This window comes from Musca domestica, unplaced genomic scaffold (assembly GCF_030504385.1).
Source record: "Musca domestica strain aabys unplaced genomic scaffold, Musca_domestica.polishedcontigs.V.1.1 7, whole genome shotgun sequence".
NCBI classification, from domain to species: Eukaryota; Metazoa; Arthropoda; class Insecta; order Diptera; family Muscidae; genus Musca; species Musca domestica.
The window spans coordinates 23,187,951-23,208,652 of record NW_026712383.1 but is presented as its reverse complement, the minus strand read 5'-3'; the positions used below and the strand labels follow the sequence as shown (position 1 = coordinate 23,208,652).

General features: G+C 36.9%; 1 protein-coding gene across 7 annotated transcripts in view; it reads right to left on the bottom strand.

The window, feature by feature from the left end:
• Positions 1 to 3,679: 3,679 nt before the first annotated feature.
• The window catches only part of LOC101899670 (zinc finger protein Elbow), a 186,482-nt gene continuing 169,459 nt past the window's right edge, over positions 3,680 to 20,702 (bottom strand). For all 7 annotated transcript variants that reach the window (XM_005178214.4, XM_059129935.1, XM_059129936.1 and 4 more), the window contains one exon: positions 3,680 to 6,137. In XM_005178214.4, coding sequence (XP_005178271.1) covers positions 4,512 to 6,137 — 1,626 coding nt within the window. In that variant the 3' untranslated portion in view covers positions 3,680 to 4,511. The remainder of the gene's footprint in view (positions 6,138 to 20,702) is intronic.

The window sequence follows — 20,702 nt, the reverse complement described above, 5'->3', positions numbered from 1 at the left end:
TGTGGGCACTTTACCTCCTGAAAGAGAATTGTTTATAAAGGTCCACGATGTCGTATGTCCCCCATAACGGTACCCTCCGATATTCGGTATTTCGTTGATTTTAGCCTCATTTTTCGACGGAATTGTCTAAAATTCTACACAAGGGGTTCCTTGTGAGCACTTTACCCCCTGAAAAGGAATTGTCTCTATGGGTCCAAAATATCGTATAAACCCCATAAAACGGTATCCCCCGATATTCGGGATTTTGACGATTTTAGCCAAATTTTCCAATGGAATGGTCTAAAAATCCGCACAACGAGTCCCTTGTGAGTAATTTATTCATTGAAAGAGAATTATCTATATAGGTCCACAATATCGTTTATTCCCCCATATATCGACACCTTCCGAGATTTTAACAGAATTGTTAATGGATTTTTTTTTTTTTTTTTTTTTTTTTGAAAATGTCCCAATTCGTTCCAAATGGTGGAGGGTATTCAAAGTTCGGCCCGGCCGAACTTACTGCTTTTTTACTTTTTAATACCAAAATTCCTGCATACTAAACACAAATCTGAGTAAAATGTTATCAACCTATTTCAATTCGTTCAGAAGCAAGAGTGATTTCCACAGAGGGACAGATATCGCTAAATCGACATAGAATTTTATGTTGACAAACCACAAAAAGGAACTATTTTCGGAGCAGAAAATATGTTTATTTGATTGGGTTATTTGTTTGATTGAACGAAATTGCTTGAACACCACGAGATATTGGTTCTAGACCTACTATTTTGCTCTGTGTGTTCCTCCATACTATTCTGTCCATGTTAATTTTTAATCACTCTACAAGAGGCAATTATAGCCCTATTTAGCATGGAGTGGGAGCCAATTGTTTTTGAAGCAGGGTATTAGAATTTAGGATAGGGCTGTCATTTGGATGGTTGTCGGATCATATTAAGCGGGTGAAATGGATGGTAAAATATTCCAACATTTCCGATCAACAGTAAATATCTTTAATATTGAAAGCTTCTTCCCTGTAATCCCCAAATTTTTTATTTAGGTCTCTCTTGGTGTCTGTTGTTAAGATATGCAGGTGGTTTTGGAAATTCGTCCTATATTTTTACAAAAACTACTAAACGATACTTAATTTGGTTTTGGGTGAAGGAACAAGGCAGGAAACCCGAAATCTGTTATTATACCCTCCACCTTGGAAAGTAGGGTATATTAACTTTGTCATTCCGTTTGTAACATCCCTAATAGACCCCATAATGTATATATATTCATAATCAATTTAAAATTCTAAGTCGATTTAATGATGTCCGTCTGTCAGTTGAAATCACGATATTATTATTTGAAGAAGAGCGTCAATATTTAGCAGAATAATGTGAATTGTCTCTAGGATGGTTGGTATTGAAAATGAGATATATCGGTTCACGTTTTGGTATAGTCCCCTTTTGATGATTTTTGTCACATTTTTTCATGGATTTGTCTAAAAATTGGTAGTTTTTGGTCATAATGGGTTCTAGCTCGTGTGACGAAGTATTGTATGTTTAGGTCCACGCTTTGGTATAGCCCCCATATAACGGTACCTCCCCATATTCGATATTTTGATGATTTTTGCCATATTTATTCACGGATTTGTCTGAGAATTGGTTTTTGTAGGTCATAATGGGTCCTAGTTCGTGTGGCGAATCATTGTATGTATAGGTCCACGTTTTGGTATAGCTCCCATATAACGGTACCTCCCGATATTCGGTATTTTGATGATTTTTGCCATATTCTTTCATCGATTTATCTAAAAATTGGAATTAGTTTGTCATTATAAGTTCTAGCTCCGTTGGCGAAACATGTGTAGGTCCACGATTTGGTAAAGCCCCCATATAACAGTACCTCCCGATATTCGGCATTTTTGCCACATTTCTTTTAATGTTTCCTTTACCTTAAGGTGGAGGGTATTAAAAGTTTGGCCCGGTCGAACTTAATGTTTTTTTTACTTGTTTTGCTTGTTTAAGTTTCAGTTGGTGTCTGTGCTTAAGATCTGGAGGTGGTTTTGGAAGTGCGTCTATATTTGTACGAATATTACTTAAAGATACAAAATTTAGTATTTAGTGAAGGAATAAGGCTGGAATCAAGAAAATTTGTTATTTAGGGGTCCGTTGTTGTCTGTTTTTAAGATATGCAGGTGGTTTTGGAAATGCGTCCTATATTTGTACAAAAACTACTAAATGATACTAAAATTGGTATTAGGTGAAAGAATAAGGCTGGAATCACGAAATCTGTTATTTAGGTCTCATTGGGGACCTTGATACGAGTTCAGGATAGGACAGATTTCTATCAATTTGGATGGTCATCGGATAATTGTTAACGGCGGAAATAGACCATAGCTTTAATGTAAACAAATCGTGAATATTAAAAAATCAAAAACGCACATAAAGGTCCGTTATATTGACCCAAGATATCACATTTATAGCAAAATAACTTAGATCACCAGGGAACATGGAAAATATCGACCCCTAAATCGTCGTTCCTCGCCAAGAAAGGTATTTTTTTTTTGCATGAGAATACGTTTTTTATTTATACATTTGTACTGCAAGCCAAAAATTATTTTTTCCCATAAATAAATTCAGAAAATTTGAAATTTGGATTTATTGTTTCCAATGATTGATGTAAGGTATAACTCCGAATACTAAAATTTCGGCATCTATGGATACATTATTTTAAGTGTTACTTTTCAATTTTATTTTGTGGTAGTTAGGTATACTGGTGCTAAAATGTACCTTGTAGACTTATTATTCGGTAATGAGATTTTTTATTGGACATGATCAATTTCCAACTACAATAAAGTCTGTTTCTGTTGGAAAATATATGTATTTCTTCGTTCGCCAACGCCCAGTAGCGAACTCCCAAATTCGGATTTGTAGTAGGACACTCACAAGTTATGCCGTCGTTTTCCTATCCTATAATATCATTTTATACGGTCAAAACGTGCCTACTCGAAATAACGGTTTTAGACCCTGGGTCTCTTTGGACCAAATCCGTTTCAGGGCAGTTGGAGTCGATGTAGCGATGTCTGTCCGTATGTATGTTTGGCTGGCTGGCGCACTACAACTCTCGAAAGGATTATATGATTTGATCCAAACTAAGTACATCGTAATATTATTGTCAAAATTAGATCGACTTCGGAGATGGACAATATCAGTACACTCGTTCGGGTACCTCCCATTCAAAATGTCAAAATTTTTAAAGAAAATAATTTACTGCACAGAAAGAGACACGATGATCCGATTTTGCTCAAATTTTATAATATTTATTTTCATTAATCCAAGGTCTGGTGTGAAGATGAAATATATCAGTCCACTCCTTCTGGTACCTCCCCCACAAAGGTTCAAAATTTTGAATATTCGTGAAGCTCATAAAACACGAAAATAACATTCGATTCAAAATTGGCACTTCTCAATATTTCCATCAATACAAGATCTGTTATAAAGATGGACATTTGGCTCGGACCATTCCTTCTGGTACTTCCCCCACAAAGGGTCAAAGTTTTAAATAATCAACACGATCATAAAATCCAAAAAAAGCACCCAGTTCTCTTCAAATTGCACACATATAAAATTGGGGCGCTTACATGTTTTGGATACTCACCCAAAAATCTCCAATTTAATTCAATATCTCAAGTTAAATTTTAATTTTTTGTTTTGATTTAGTGTTTATTGAAATTAATATTTATTTTGTTTTAAATATTTTAAAATATATTTAATTACATGATAGATTTAAATAATTATATAGTTTTTTGTTTTTATTTTCTGCTTATATTTGGAAATGAATTTACATTTGAAATATACAGTACTTATAGTGTTGGTGTGTGTGTAATGTAATTTAAATATTTATTTTTATTCACTTTTTTTTTAATTTTTTGGACAAACATATTTAATACGTATTACTATTATTTATTATATTAAATAGACATTTTGTTTTAACACCATGCGTGTGTGTGTCTGGGTGAGTGACAATAATAAATAATTGCAATTATAAATAATTATTTAATTCCATTTTACAATGTTTAGTTTATTGTTTTTATTTTAATTTGTTTATTTATCATTTGTTTTTAAATCTTATAATGCTTAACTAACATCACGAGCTTTTATTTCAGTTTTCTTTTTCTTTTTTTGCAAAATGATTTTTTTCTCAAAGAGAAAAAAATTGGGAATTTAAAAAATTTTGAAGTGATAGAATATAAAATTCATAATATGTTTTTGAAGATGATTTAAATGGACTAATGTCAAATGTAAACGATTGTTTTATACCTTACACCACTTACCGATATTGAAATCTTCCGTTTAAAACTTCATTTTATGCCCTCAGACAAAAATTGATGTAAGGTACACCTTTTAAATTTTGAAAATAATATTTAATATTTCTGAAAAAAAATATTTATTTTTTTTTTGAAAATAATTTTAAAAATTTTTAAAAGCAAATATCTAAAATTATGAAATTTACTTCTTATAGCCCTCCATACCACCACCACCATTGCCGGACTATGGATGTGACGAACCCATACGCGGTCCATACAGGGAATATGGTGAGAAATATTGTGCCAATGCTGGATGCTGTTGCATTTGCAGACTGGCCAGAGAACCGGGTGGAGCGGCAGCAGCGGCGGCGGCCAACGATGGTGGCAGCATGGACGGTTTTCCATACGGATGATAGCGGGCTGCTGACAGTGGACTGAGAGGCGGTGTGGGATATGTTCGTTGAAATAGCGGATGATTGGGCGGAATGCCACCTTGGGCGGCAGCGGTTAACACCGATTCGGGTAGGGAAGCCGTGTGGGTACGTAAATGTTGAAACAACTCATCGGAGGTGGCAAAACGTTTGCCACAATACGGTGTATCGCCACCGATCCATGAACAAACGTAAGGCATTTGTGATGCTGCCGCCAGGGCGGCAAGCTGGGCATGATACGAGGAGGCTGCTGCGGCGGCGGCGGCAGATGAACCACTTTTTCCCTCTCTTTCACACTGGGGACAACCGGCCGGGCATGGTTGGCCCGCGGCCTTATTCAGAAAATGAGGACTTGAGGGACAGCCTGTGCAATAGGGATCTCGACAGATGTTCGGTTGCATTTCCAAACCTTTCAGCCGGGCATAGTTGAGATAGGGATTCAGTGAGGCAGCCTTAAACATGGGATGATGTGGTGACATCAATGCACTGGCCGTCATAAGGTCCATGGGATAGGGCATGCTCGAGGGATAGCCGGGATAGTATGCAGCAGATGCAGAAGATGCGGAGCCACCACTGGCAGCAGCTGCTGCCTGTAAAGCTTTCATATAGCTGGCCTCCTTGGAGGCTTGGGCCAAGGCAGCTGCCTCATTGGAGGCCTGCAGACGGGCTGATGTTGCTGCCGCCGAACTCTGTTGTGATGGACTAGATGTTGTTGTTGCTGTCGTACTGTGAGAGGTCTCCAGAGAACCTCCATTAAGATTTAGCTCTTTGGTTTTGTGTTGTTGTTGTGGGTGGTGATGGGCTGGACTATTTAATGCACGTTGCTGTTGTTGCAGATCCTGTTGCAAACTATTCACCGAGGAGGGGGTACGCCTCAATGACCCTCCCCCGCCACCACCTCCACCACCATTAATTGCAGGCGATTCTCCTCGTTGTGAGGAGGCACTCTGATTGGAATCACAACGGCCATTAGTGCTGCCATTGTTGCTAATTTTCGGTGTCTTCACCCGTTGATGCTGTTGTTGTTGTTGCTGATGCTGCTGCTGCATTTGGGCATGGGCTTGTGTCAGATTTGTTGCCTGTTCCGCAGCATCAACATCGATGCTGCGCTCCCGTATGTGATTATTGTTGGTTTCATAGGGTTTAAAACTGCATTTGACAGGTTGGGGCTGGAGCGGTTGCTGTGGATGATGTTGCTGGTGTTGTTGCTGCGCTGGCTGGTGCTGCAGTTGCTGTTCTGCCGAACCGGTCGAGACGGAAGAATGACTACTGAGGGGCGATGATTTATCACGATTATCCAACGACGAAGCCGATGAGGATTTGTGGGCTTTGGTTGCTTTTTCAATATTTGCTGCCAGCAATTTGGGATTTGTTGTGTCGGCACCAATTGCGCTGCATGTCTGCGCCAGCAGGGCCAGTGGACTGCTTTTCGTGTCGATCTGAAATGGAAGAGAAAAGGAAGGAAGTTTTTTGGTATTAAATGAATTTTAAACCAGTAAGGAAAAGCTAATTCAGGAGGGGGCGACCATATGGTACCCTACATACCCCACACCACTATGCATAGTTAGTAGGGCTCCCGTAACAAAAGAATATATTTGGCTTTAGATTGCATTATTTAATTCTACCTTTAACACCTTCTCCTTCGTCTGAAAATCATCCAAAAATATTTTCCGTAAATTCATTTCATTTTTTTTCTTAGCCCCATTTAATGACAGAAACTTCCAATTTACCGAACCTCCCGCTATAAATCTTTCAAACTCTCTCATCCTCTCTGTATGCGACACCCGTTGAAAGCAAATAATTCACAAGACAGAAAAGATGTTAATTTCACAGCCCTTCATTTTTATTACAACCACTTTACTTGAGATAAGATTCATGTACAATTTTCGTCCTGGTTATTCGGGTTTATCTTCTTCGTAAATATAAAATATTTGTTTCGGTAAAAAATAATTCCAGCGTGTGTACTTGAATGCGAGTCATAAAAATGTTATCCATATCTCAGCTGAAGTTGTAACTCATTTAATGTGTATAATTTGACTTAATGGTCTGGTGTTGCGAATTTTTATTACCCTTAAGTACCGAGCGAGAATGTCATTGGCCCCCAGCCTTCAAACCAAGCAACCAACCAACATTACCATCAATTCACACATAACACCCCATAAAACCACTTTGTATTTGTTTGGGATACAACCTACACAGCTCACAGTCCCATTTGATTCCCATTTCTCAAGAAAGAAAGAAAATTCTCCCAACTCTCTTATGCCCCCCCCCCCCCCTCTCGATAAAGACAATTTTGTTTATCAGCCTGCTTATGGTATTCAGCTTTCAATATTTTATGTTTTTATTTGTTTGTTAATTTATGATGTAATTATTTTATTCTTTCGTTTGTTCACTTAACGCCATCTTCGCCTTCTGCCTCAGCTCCTTCTCCAGCTCCAGGCATATGGTGCAGATACCAAGGAATATTTATGCGAATTTATAGATTGTATATTTATGGATAAGTCTGGAATATTTATGACTTAATACCTCGTTTAGTTATGTTTCGCTGGTGGGGAGGGGAGTTGCTTTAACTGCTTTCTTCCGGCCATGTGGCAATAAATATTTGGAAAACATTCATAAATGTTTTGCTATATCGATATTCTTATATCTTAATGGCATTTTATGACTTGAAGTGCTGTAGAGTTCCAGATATATTTCTCTAAGTGGGGTGATTACGATTTTCGAAAATGAAGAACGCGGGAGAGTTACAGTTTCATGCTCTTAATTGGTAATTACTAAAGAAACTTCAAAAACTTGCAGTAGAGGAATTTTTAAGGAATATTTTTTCAAGGACCGATAGAAGTTTAAAGAAAATTTTTTCAGGTATTTTTAAGGAATATTTTTTCAAGGACCGATATACCAAAAACCCTGGAAGTTTAAAGAATATTTTTTCAAAGACAGTTATATTTTAGGTATTTTTAAGGAATATTTTTTTAAGGACCGATAAACCAATAACCCTGGGAATTTAAAGAATATTTTTTTCAAAGACGGGTATACCAATAAATTTGGATGTTTTAGGAAATTCTCTTCAAGGACCAATGGAGCAATAAACATTAATTTTTAAGGAATGTTTTTCCAATGACCAACAGCAATAGACGTATATTTTCATGGAATATTTATTCTAGGGCCTATAGATCAATTCGCACGAATTTTGAAATAATATTGTTTCAAGGATTATCAGATCAATAAATTTGGATGGTTAAAGAATATCTTTTTAAGGACGAATTTTTAAAGTTTGTTTTTTTCAAGGACCAACTCAACAACAAATCAAGAAATATGTTTTTAAAGGCAGTTTTTCAAGGACCAATTGCCCAAAAGCATTTTTCCAAGGACCCAAAAGGCCTCCAAGATTAAAATTAGGGTATATTAACTTTGTTATTCCGTTTGTAACATGCCTAAACATCCGGCAAATATTGAAAAATGAGCTCGAGCTAAAGCCATTGAAATCCCCAAAAGTGCAAGAACTTACACTGCAACAGAAAGAAAATAGACTTAAAAGAGCTAAAGAGTTGCTTCACTTGGTCGAAAGTGGTGAACTGCCGAATTTGGTTTTCTGCGTCGAGAAAACATCTGTTTGTCCAGCAGTTTGTAAACAAACAAAATGATCGTGTTTACTTGCCTAAGAGGTCTGCTGAAAATGTGCACCTTCGGTTGGCAACCAGAACTCAAGCGCCGGCCATGGTGATGGTGTGGGCCGCCATAACAGCCGGTGGTCGCTCTCCTCTCGTTTTAATCGACCGTGACATCAAAACAAAAGCCGAATATTATTGCGAAAATATTCTGGAGGGTGTATTAAAGCCTTGGGCACGCAAACATGTTGGCCGCAGACCTTGGGCATTCCAACAGGACTCAGCACCATTGCACTCAGCACGCGCCTCCCAAGAATGGTAACCAAATGAGGTTCCTCGCTTCATTTCCAGCGGGAAATGGCCAGAAAAATCTCCGGATACCAATCCGTTGGACTATGGTGTCTGGAGTATTTTGGAAAGCTAGGTTGGCACTAAAAAATGCCAATGTGTCGATCACTTCAAGCAAGCGCTTCGCCGGGAATGGAGCAAAATAGCGCAGAGCAACATTCGGGTAGCGTGTGACGGTTTCATTGGCCGTTTGAAGGCCATAATTCGTGCCAAAGATGACCAATTCGAACAAACTAAACTTATGCTAAAAGTTGATGCTATTTCCGACATTTTTTGTTTGCTTTCAATAAAATTAAAACAAGTTCGGCCAGGCCGAACTTTGAATACCCTCCACCATTTGGAACAAATTGGGAAATTTTCAAAAAATAAAATCGTTAAAAAATTCTGTTAAAATTTTAAAATACCGAACATAGCCGTTATATTGGGGTCTATACGACGTGGACCTACATAGCCATTCTTTGTCATAAGCCATTACCATATTCAAATTCGAAACTTGAAATAAACGGTGAAGCTAAAATCATCAAAATATGGCATATAGGGAGGTACCGTTATATGGGAGCTATACGAAGACCTGGACTAGCATAGACAATTTTCGGTCACAGGCTGTAGCATCCAATACGAACTTCAAATACGACAACTCAAACAATTTCGGTGGGTATTGTACCTAAAATCGTCAAAATACCGAATATAGGTATGGGACCTATACGAAGACGTGGACCTGCACAGACAATTTTCTGTCATAGGCTGTAGTATCCTCTACGAACTTCAAATACCAAATTTGAAAGAATTCCGGTGAATAATGTCGCTAAAATTATCAAAATACCGCATATTGGGAGGTACCGTTGTATAGGGGCTATATGAAAACGTGGACCTACATGGCCCATTTACGATCTTAACTTGCCTACTGGAAAAAGAAACATGTGTGCAAAATTAATTTTTAATTAAAATTTTGTCCAAAACTGATTAGAAAATCAAAAACGAAATTCGTTGCGAAACTCCTGTGTTTTTTCCGACCAAGCCTTTCAAATATCGATTACTTTCACATAATTTGTATTTCGGCTTGAACAGATTATTTTTTTGAATTACGAAAAAAATTGATTATATTGGATAGCCCGATTCGTATTTTTTTTTTTTTTTTTGAAAGTTGTGCATTTTTGCTGGCTAATATAACCCATTTTCAAACTCGATCTGAGTTTGATCTTGGTCAAATTGTATACTCCCTCATAGAGTTATCGGTGAGCATTGATAGATCAACTAAAAATATATTTCATTTTGAGATACATGGGATCTTAAATTATTGTTATGATGAGGTAAGTTTCGGTCCAAACATACAGTATATATCCCCAAAATTTTACACATCACCTCATAATACGCTCAATAGAGCCTTTTTAAAATATGGAAGATTTTCAATTCCTACTTAGGATATATTAAAAATTTTTAGTTTTCGTTTTTTTTATATTTTCTTTTTAGGCCTTAAGTTAGGTCAAGATTATCTCACACATGCGTATATTTTTAAAAAACAAGTATACAAAATATTTCCCCATTTATGAACGCCTCTCTATCTACACTCGCTCGTTTTCTAAAACGATTGTCTCCATTGGTGTATAACTAAATTACTGATTTGAAGATTATGCCACTTGGCAAAAGAAACATTTACGACAGGCCAAACCTATTATAATTTATATGGCATTGAAGTTTTTATGGTACTCTCAATGGTTGGCTATAAATTAAATGGTCGGATAGTTTAATAAATATTGCAAAATACACAAACACATACACAATATGTGTGTATATGAAATTTATATGGCTTATCATGCCATTGTATATCACCGAACCCAATAAATATACCACTCATAAGTATGGGGTTGTAAATTTTTCACTGGGTTTATGACCTCTTCTCGTTTAGAAAGCTTTTTGTTGTTTTGTTCTATTAATTCTGCGCTTTGTGTTTCTTTTTGTTGCCAGTGTATTTTAGTAATGGTTGCCGCTGTTGCTTTTATGCCGACAAAGGCAATGGGTTATTAGTAACAGTATTTATTTATTGCTTGGCAATATAAGCCAGCGGTGAAGAGTTATGATTTATTGTTGGAAAAAAAAAATTGTAAAAAATATTTACTTCAACAAGTGTTGATAAGAAGGTTGGACATGGGGGGTATTGCAAACCGGGAGTCATTTGGAAGAAATGTGAGGAACATTTCCAATAAAATTTATATAAATAATTACAAAAGAAAAACCAGTATAGAAAGTCCTAAAGTCGGGCGGGGCCGATTTTATGATATCCTACACCACATTGCTAATTTAGTAGAGCTCCACATAACAATTAAAAGTTTTTATGGGAGAATTCAATCATACACGCTATGATTATAATTATAATTTAAAGTTCAAAGGACTAAATATGCCGAAGCATTTGCATCTTTTAAATTCGGACTTGAAATCAGATAAAGATATATATGGAAGCTATATCCAAATCTGAACCGATCTCGATAAAATTTAGCAAAGGTATTTCTGAGCTGCATTTGATATATTTCCCCAAATATTGCGGAGGACAAAAATAACAAATCGGATGAAAAATATATATGGGAACTATAGCTATATCTGAACCGATCATCACCAAATTTGGCATACTATGACATACAAATTCCATTCCATTTGGGCAAATATTAAACGTTTGGTGCACAATAAAATGTAAATCGGATGAAGTTATATATGGGAGCTATATCCAAATCTGAACCGATCTCGATAAAATTTAGCAAATGTATTTCTGAGCTGCATTTGATATATTTCCCCAAATATTGTTGTTACAGAGTGCATATTACGGCTGCGAAGGACAAAAATAACAAATCGGATGAACAATATATATGGGATCTATAGCTACATCTGAACCGATTTCGATCAAATTTGGCATACTTATTTTCAGCCCTAATTTGGTTGTATGTGCAAAATTCCATACTATTCGGGCTGACGTGACGGGCTGACCAAACGTGTAATATGGTGCACAATAAAAAGCAAATCGGACGAAGATATATATGGGAGCTATATCTAAATTTTTACCGATTATCTCCAAATTCAATAGGATTCGTCCTTGGGCCAAACAAATGTTGTTTGGAAAATTTCATCTAAATCGGATAATAAATGCGACCTGCATTTTGTTCACAAGACTACATGGAAGGACGGACGTACGGACGGACATGCATAAATCAACTCAGAAATTGATTCTATGTAGATCATCAAAAGGAAGTATGAGTCTATCTCGTTTCCTTTTGCCTGTTGCAAACAAATGCACAAAGACATAATAACCTGACCACCTTGTGGTGTAGGGTATAACACTAACAACGTCAAATCAGATGAAGAGGTATATCGACGGTAGATAAAAATCTGCACCGATCTTAATAATTTTTGGAAGAGGCATTTTCGGGCTGTATCAGAGGTATTTCTGGTCTGTATCTGATATCTGGTACCAAAGATCATTGTTTTGGAGTGCATATTACGTATGTGAGCGACTTTAACACCAAATCGGATGAAACCTATATATGGGATTTTATGTACTTGTTTTTGGACTGAATTCGGTCGGATGTACCATAAATCGGTTGAAGATACTGGGAGAGAGATAAAAATCTGAAACAAAGTCAAACGCCATAATTTTTACAATTGTTTTAATTTAATTGAATGAAAGCAAAAAATGTCGGAAATAGCAAACAATTTTAGAATGTGTTTAGATTTGTTCGAATTGGTCACCTTTGGCACGAATTATGGCCAATGAAACCGTCACACGCTGACCGAAAGTTGCTTTGCGGAATTTGGCCCATTTCCGGCGAAGCGTTTGCTTGAGGTGATCGACACTTTGGTATTTTTTAGTGCCAACCTTGCTTTCCAAAATATTCCAGACACATAATCCAACGGATTGGTATTCGGAGATTTTGGTGGCCATTGTGCGCTGGAAATGAAGCGAGGGACCTCATTTTGTAACCATTCTTTGGTGGCGCGTGCTGAGTGCCAACATGTTTGCGTACTTAAGGCTTTAACACACCCTCCAGAATATTTTCGCGATAATATTCGACATTTATTCTGATGCCACGGCCGATTAATACTAGCGGAGAGCGACCATTGGCTGTTTTGGCGGCCCACACCATCACCATTGCCGGCGCTTGAGTTCTGGTGGCCAACCGAAGGTGTACATTTTCAGCTGACCTCTTTGGCAAGTAAACACGATCATTCTATTTCCTTACAAACTGCAGGGCAACGAATGTTTTCTCATCTGAGACGGAGAAGACCAAATTCGGAAGTTCACCACTTTCGATCAAGCGATGCAACTCTTTACCTCTTTTCAGTCTATTTTCTTTTCGTTGCGGTGTAAGTTCTTGCACTTTTTGGAATTTCAATGCCTTTACCCCCAGTTCATTTTTCACAATTTGCCGAATGGAATATTGCGATATGTTCAGCTCACGAGCCATTTTTCGGCCACTGCGACTCGGGTTTCGATCAAGTCGCCTCATTACTTTTCGAACCATTTCTGCTGATGTTGCTATTTTCTTCCGTCCACTACCTTGACGTCGGGCTACTCTACCAGTATACCGGTAACCAGCGATGGTCACATTTAAATGCTGGAGTGCTCTAACTATAGCCACTTGTGGTTTTCCCGCCAAATACAGGGTTGCCCATATTCGACAGACCCATCTGGCAACGTCATAACTTTTGACAGAGATGTCACATTGCTTAATGACATACCGCGTTTGAAGCGTCAGTCCAAGCAGATTTTTACCATGAACAAATACACGCCACGCGAGCGCTCTGAAATTTACATTCAACAGAAGAGTCAATTGTGAAAACTCAACGTGCCTTTGAAACATTAAAGAATGTGAGAAGTGCGCCTTCTAAGAACACCATTAAGCGTTTATACGAAAGGCAAGGCTCTTTCTAATCCGAAGAGGCCATATAAAAGTCGACCAAGGCGATCGGCCAAGAATATCGCTGCCGTACGAGCCAGTGTTGAGAGGTCCCCAAGAACATCCCAAAAACGCCGTTCTCAGCTGTTGGGAATGGCGCGGTCCACTTTACAACGGATTATTCGCATTGATTTGCATTTGTTCCCGTACAAAAATTAATTGACGCAAAGAATATTGCCTGCGGACAAGCCTCGTCGATTGGAATGGGCCCAAAGGGCCCAAAGGTCCGTCGAATATGGGAAACCCTGTATATATGGGAGCCATAACTAAATTTGAACCGATTCTCACCAATTTCAAAAGGGTTCTTCCTCGGGCCAAAGAAAAATATTTAATAATAATAAATACGACCTGCAGTTTGTTTACAAAAATACATGGAAAGACGGACGGACGGACTGACATGTATAAATCGACTCAGAAAGTCATTCTATGTACGAGTTGATATCCTCAAAACTAACTACGGGTCTATCACGCTTCCTTCCAAAAAGTACTGCCTTCTCGCACCAAACTTACATTCCCTTGCGACTTCCAATTGCCTACACTTCAAATCTGTCAATCTACTTCCACTTACATCTCGCACTCATGACATGCTATGGCACCCCTGCAATCATTCGATGACGCTGAACAACAAAATTGCAAAAATGCTGCTAAATTGCCCAAATTGCACAAAAAACAAATTAACACACAAATCCGACCACCGCCATTCGTAGCCATTTGCAGGTTTTTCATTCAAACATTTAAATTCAATTTGTTCAAGCATTTCAAATGCCCCACTTAATTCTCCGCGCATTTTCGGCATCTTTGACATGCACACATTATCGCCACCATCATCGTCATCATCATCCTCGGAGTGTGTATTGTAGTCGTCAATGTGACAGAATTAGTGACATGACAGTGATCATCATCGTCATCAACAGCAGTAGCAGCGAGCGGCATTGTCATTAAATAAGTAACAACAACAACAACCCGCCACAATGACAACAACAAAACCGTATTCATGTAATATTTGTACATTTGTTAATTTACAATTGTATCTGAAATATAGATTGACGCTACTGTTGTTGAAATTGCTGTTATTGTTGTTGTTGCTGTTTTAGTGAGTATCTCATAGGTTGTTTGGTTGGCAGGTTGTTTTGGCTGTTTCGGCTTGACAGCCGGCCTGACTGCATTTTGAGTAGATTGGTGCCAAGTATTTTGTGTCGTCTGTCGCTGTGTAAATGAATGAATGTCTGAATGAATGCCTGGGTCGTTGCTGTCACATACAGAGTCATGACAGCAATAGGGTTATTTAAAAAGGCATACCGATTTATTTTTACTTAGGAAAATATGGGTTCATGCTAATCGACAATCTCAAGGGCAAAAACATATTTTCCAGAAAATTAAAAATGTCCCACGTGTCAAACCTCCAACATTTGATTTTAACAGGCGCAATAGACTTTGGAATTATAAGAATTAAACCCATGTTTATGGTTTTCTAAATGCTCTGGTAAATAGGTTCTAACCCATGTGTTTGCGAATCTCTGAGTAATAAGGGACTTTGCGAAATAACCTGAAATCTAAACTTCCCAAAGCACTCCCAAAGTAAAGTGAGGCCGTGAGTAACAGGTCTATCGGTACTTTGATTAATTTTCCCCATTTATTGGACACCCGAGACTTAGGAAAGAAGAACAATTTTAAGGTTCGAATTTTGGTCGCGCATCTCTCAGAAATACGTCTACATATGTGGTTCTCCAGTGGCAAAATAAAAATCTGAACCAATTTTATAATAATTTTGCATCTTTAATTTTGTGCCAAATTCTGTCACAGAGAGCTTAAAACTTGATGCTGGACTTTGGTTCTATGAAAATATAAACTGAAATTTCTCTCATTTGATATGTCACAATGTCATAAACGTCACAATTTCTAACAGATCATCTAAGCGTGAGATCTTTTTCTTTCTTCCTACTATGCACTTGGAGACTTTACAAGCTTAGAACTTATAATTAATTCATTCTGTTGGAGACAGTTTAAGTTAAAAACAAATGTTTGATCCATCTAACGATTTTTAAAGTTTCCCACCCACATTTGGTGCCGACTGTAGACTCTTTGTTGGAGATCTCATCTCAACATAGGACCTTAGTCTCGTCCTACCAAGATTCATCATGCGTTCGAAAGTTAGAATATATTAGACACTTTTAAAGCTTAGAGCTACAGTTGTGTCAACCAAGTTCATAGTTCAGTACACCAGTTCCTAAGCGTGTGAGTGATTTCACAAATTGCATATCACTCATACGCTGACTTTCCATACAAACGACCGGAGTCCACGGAACTAGATAACTACAAATTAGTTCCTTCGATCGATTGGCAAAACTCTAGTAAGAACTCCTGTTAGAAGTTATAGCTTTTAATGCCTTGAACACACTTTAGAAGCTCTATTTAAAAGTTGGAACCCACATTTGAAGCTTGGAAACCACGTTGGAAGCTATGTTTGAAGGTTGTACAACTTGTTGAAAGTTATGTTTGATAGTTGGAAATTACGTTGGAAGCTATGTTTGAAAGTTGGAAGCCACATTGGAAGTTATCTAACCTTGAAGGTTAGAAATCACTTTAAAAGCTACTTTTTAGGGTTAGAGCTTATGATTGAAAGTTAAAATTCACTTTCAGAGGTTAAACACACATTTGAAAGCAGGAAACCGAATTAAAAGTTTAAAACCTAGGTTTATAGGTTTGAACCCATGATTAGGACTCACTTTTGAAACTACATTTAAAAGTTCGAACCCACGTTTGAAGGCTTGGAGCTATATCTGAAGTTTGGAAACCACGTGGGAACCTATGTTTGAAAGTTGGAAACCACGTTTAAAGCTACTTTTGAAAGTTAGAGGCCACGCTTGAAGCTTAGAACGCGTTTTTAAAGGTTAGGACCTGTGTTCGAAGGTTTCAGCTTATATTTTAAGGTTAAAACCTACGTCTGGATCTACGAGTGAGTGCAATAGTCCACCGCCAACCTAAAAACTGTTAAGACACTTCAATATTAAACTGACGTTTCGATTTCGTAGAGATATTTCAAGGTGGGAATTCATGTGGTTTTCGCCATTAGAAAAATCTTTGAAGTTTATCTCCCATTCCGCTAGAAACCTATTGAGTAGACCTCTATTAAGATTAGAAACCTCTGTAGTACGTTGGATCCCGGAAAAGAAATTGTTCACAGAACTTTCTTTTGGATCCATCAAAAGAAACATCCACATTTGAAATCAATATAAAAAAAGACCTTTAACCATTTAGTTTCAAATCCAAGTTTTGGTTCTCCTAAACTTTATTAGAGATAAGTTCACGTTTCAGTTTCATTGAAACATTTGAAGAAGACATTTATGTTTTGGGACTATTTCAAAGACTTGAAGGCTACAATAATGTTTTTGGTCAGCTGGAGTTTATTTCAAAGCGAATTCCTGGTTTTTTGTCCTCCAGAATAGGGGTTAAAAATCCAATTTTTGGTTCCGTAAGAGGAATTCGAAAATACAAGTTATTTCTGGATTTTTAGAAAGGGATTTGAAGGCTTGGGCACTCTAAGTAGGATTCAAAGGTAGAAATCACTTTGGCTCACCTGAGGAATAAATGAATGGAATATCGAAATCATCATCATCCACCAAACACACATGTTTGTTCTTTTATAAGGATTCGAAGGCAAAATCAACGATCACGATTCTCTTAAAGGTTTCCCTATATTAGACCTGTGAGGAATTCGCAAGATTGGAGGTTACTTAGAAGTAAAATCCTAAAAACATTTTAAATAACCATGAAAATGTTAAGCTTCCTGGCTTCTTTGTTTTCTTAATAATAATAATTTAATACCCTCCACCTTAGGGTAATGGAAACATTAGAACCAATTATGACCCACAAATACCAATTTTTAGATATATTCGTGGAAAAATATTGCAAAAAAAAAATCAAAATACCAAATATCGGAGGGCTATACAAAAACGTGGACCTATACATACAATGTTTCTCCAACGGAGCTAGAACCTATTATGACCAACTACTTCAAATTTTTAGATAAATCCGTGAAAAAATATGACAAAAGCATCAAAATACCGAATATCAGGAGATACCGTTATATGGGGGTTATATCAAAGCGTGGACCTATACATACAATGTTTCGCCACACAAACTAGGACCCATTATGACCAAAAAATAACAATTCTCAGACAAATCCGTGAAAAAATGTGACAAAAATCATCAAAATACCGAATATCGGGAGGTACCGTTATATGGGGGCTATACCAAAACGTGGACTTATACATGCAATGTTTCGCCACCGGAACTAGAACCCTTTATGACCAACAAATACCAATTTTTAGACAAATCGATGAAAAATGCGGCAAAAATCATCAAACTACCGAATATAGGGAGGTACCGTTATATGGGGACTATACCAAAACGTAGACCGATATACACAATATACACAATTCAAATTATTCTGCTAAATTTTGACGCTCTACGTCAAATAATGTGGCCTGTATCGTGATTTCAACAGGCAGACGGACAGACTGACATAGAGACAGACAGACGGACATCGTTAAATAAAAAAAGGTTGAAAAATTCAGTTTAGATCATAAAAATTCCAAATACAGGGAGTTCCCCTTAGTTGGGACCTATACGAAGACTTGAAAGAAAAAAAAAGTTGAAGAATACTGTTTAAATCATTAAAATTCCGAATATAGAGTTACCATTAAAATGGGACCTATTCGAAGACTTGAAATTCAGATACGAAACTTGAAAGAAATTCGGTGAATGATGTCGCAACAGGCAATTTTTCGTCGCAGACTGCAGTACTTATTACGAAGTGTAAATACGAAATTTGAAACAATTTCGGTAAAGAATGTCCCTTAAATCATCGAAATACCGAATATAGGGAGGGACCGCTATATATGGGGCTATGCCTATATAGCTCATTTCCAATACCAAAAGTCCTGCAGACGAAACACACATCTGAGTAATATTTTATTGATGTGAAGCTATATGTGAAGCCATATATATATTACAAACGGAATGTGAAGCTTTATATATATTACAAACGGAATGACAAACTTTACTATAGTGGAGGGTAAAAAATGTGTCCTCAACATATCTTAGACATATTTAAGGGGGAAACTTCAAATATTTGTCCCCAGCCAAATCTATTTAGGTCAAATTACCCGTTTCAATTTTTTCCGTGGCATTGTTCGAATCTTTGAATGTGAAGCTAGAATTTCATTCTCGTAGTGATCCTTAAATAAGTACATTCAATCTTTCGATCTCTATGAGATTATTAAAAGTAAATTCTTAAATCATATTAGAATTTCTAATAGAGAGATTTTGAAATGCTATAGCTGGAATGATAAGATTTTTGTTGTTGATAATAGATTGTTGTTGAACAAGTAAAACACATTAAGTTCGACCATGCCGAACTTTTATTATCCTCCACTATTAAGTAAAAAAAAAAACATTTTTATATAAAAATATCTGAATTTTAACGTGTTCCAATTTGAACTACAAATACCAGTAAGACAGTTTGGATAGTGCTTTTTAACTTTTCAAAAAACCATAAAGTGGGTGGAGCCCTTATATGGGGGCCATACCAAAACGGGAACCTCTATATAGACAATTATATACTTCAAAGATTGTCATCTATCAAATCTTCTTAAGTACCAAATTTAAAACAATTTCGTTGGAAAACGTGGACCTATACATACAATTTTTGCCTCATAGTGACATACAAATACCAATTTGTACACAAATCCGTTGAAAAAACAAACACAAATCGTTAAATCGACTTAGAATTTTATGGGGTCTACGACGAATATTTAGGGTTGTTACAAACGGAATGGCAAAGTTAATATACCCTCCTTTTCAAGGTGGAGGGTATAAAAAATCCATTTCTACTCCTAATAGAGCGATATAAATAGGGAAATTGTATATATAGCTTCACATCCATAGGATAATTAAGAGTAAAGTTCTAAACCTCATCCGCTTTCCTAATCAGAAAATGTTGGATTTTGATATGGTATTCAAATCGTAAAAGATATTTTGAAAGAAAAAATATCATTCCCATTTCCACACCCTATGAGAGGGTACACCATATGATATATATCTGCTTTCATATGCCAGTATGTATGTATATCACATTGTAATATATTATTGTGAAATATCTGTTTTGAAGTACACAACACATTCGTGTGACGCTGTACGCTTGTAGCAGTCGAAGCGTCGGCAGCGACAGAAAGCGAAAAGAATGATAGTATGACAGCTAAATGATGCTGTCATTTTGTCAATGTGACAAGTGTCATTTTATTAAATCACAAATAAGTTGACAGTTAAGTAGTATCGTATATTCCGATTCTTTACGCTTTTATTGTTGTTGTTACTATTTTGCAACTGTTTTTTTGTTTGGGCTTGATTGTCAGTTAGCAAGAAGGGGGTGGGAGGAGGGGTTGGTGGTAAATTGAAAATAATGTGTGTTTGAATGGGGTATTCACATGGGAATGAATGGCAAACAATTGTACATTCCTTCATAATGGAGTGCTAATTCAGCTGATAAATGCTTTAAATACTTGCCATTCATTGGAGACTTTTTCATAAGAAACTGCTCCGATTTCGGGGAACTTTTTTTTACTTTATAAAATTAATTTGTTCTCATAGGAACCCCATCCAAAAATTCTCTCATACCATATGTACACTTCATTTATTTTGGCCATGCCAATTCAATCTCCCCATTTTATTTTATACCCTCCACCACATTATGGAGGGTATATAAAGTTTGTCATTCCGTTTGTAACACCTCGGAATATACATTTTAGACCCGACAAAGTTTATATATTCTTGATCAGCATAAAATTTGATGTCGATTTAGCGATGTCCGTCCGTCTGGCCGCCTATCCGTCTGTCCGTCTGTGGAAATCACTCTAGCTTCCGAACGAATTAAAGTAAATTGATAACATTTTACTCAAATGAATATTATGTCTGCAGGACTTTTGGTATTGAAAATGGGCCATGTAGGTCCACGTTTTGGTATAGCCCATGTATAACGGTACCTCCCGATATTCGGTAAATTGTTGATTTTAGCGACATTATTCATCGGAATTCTTTCAAATTT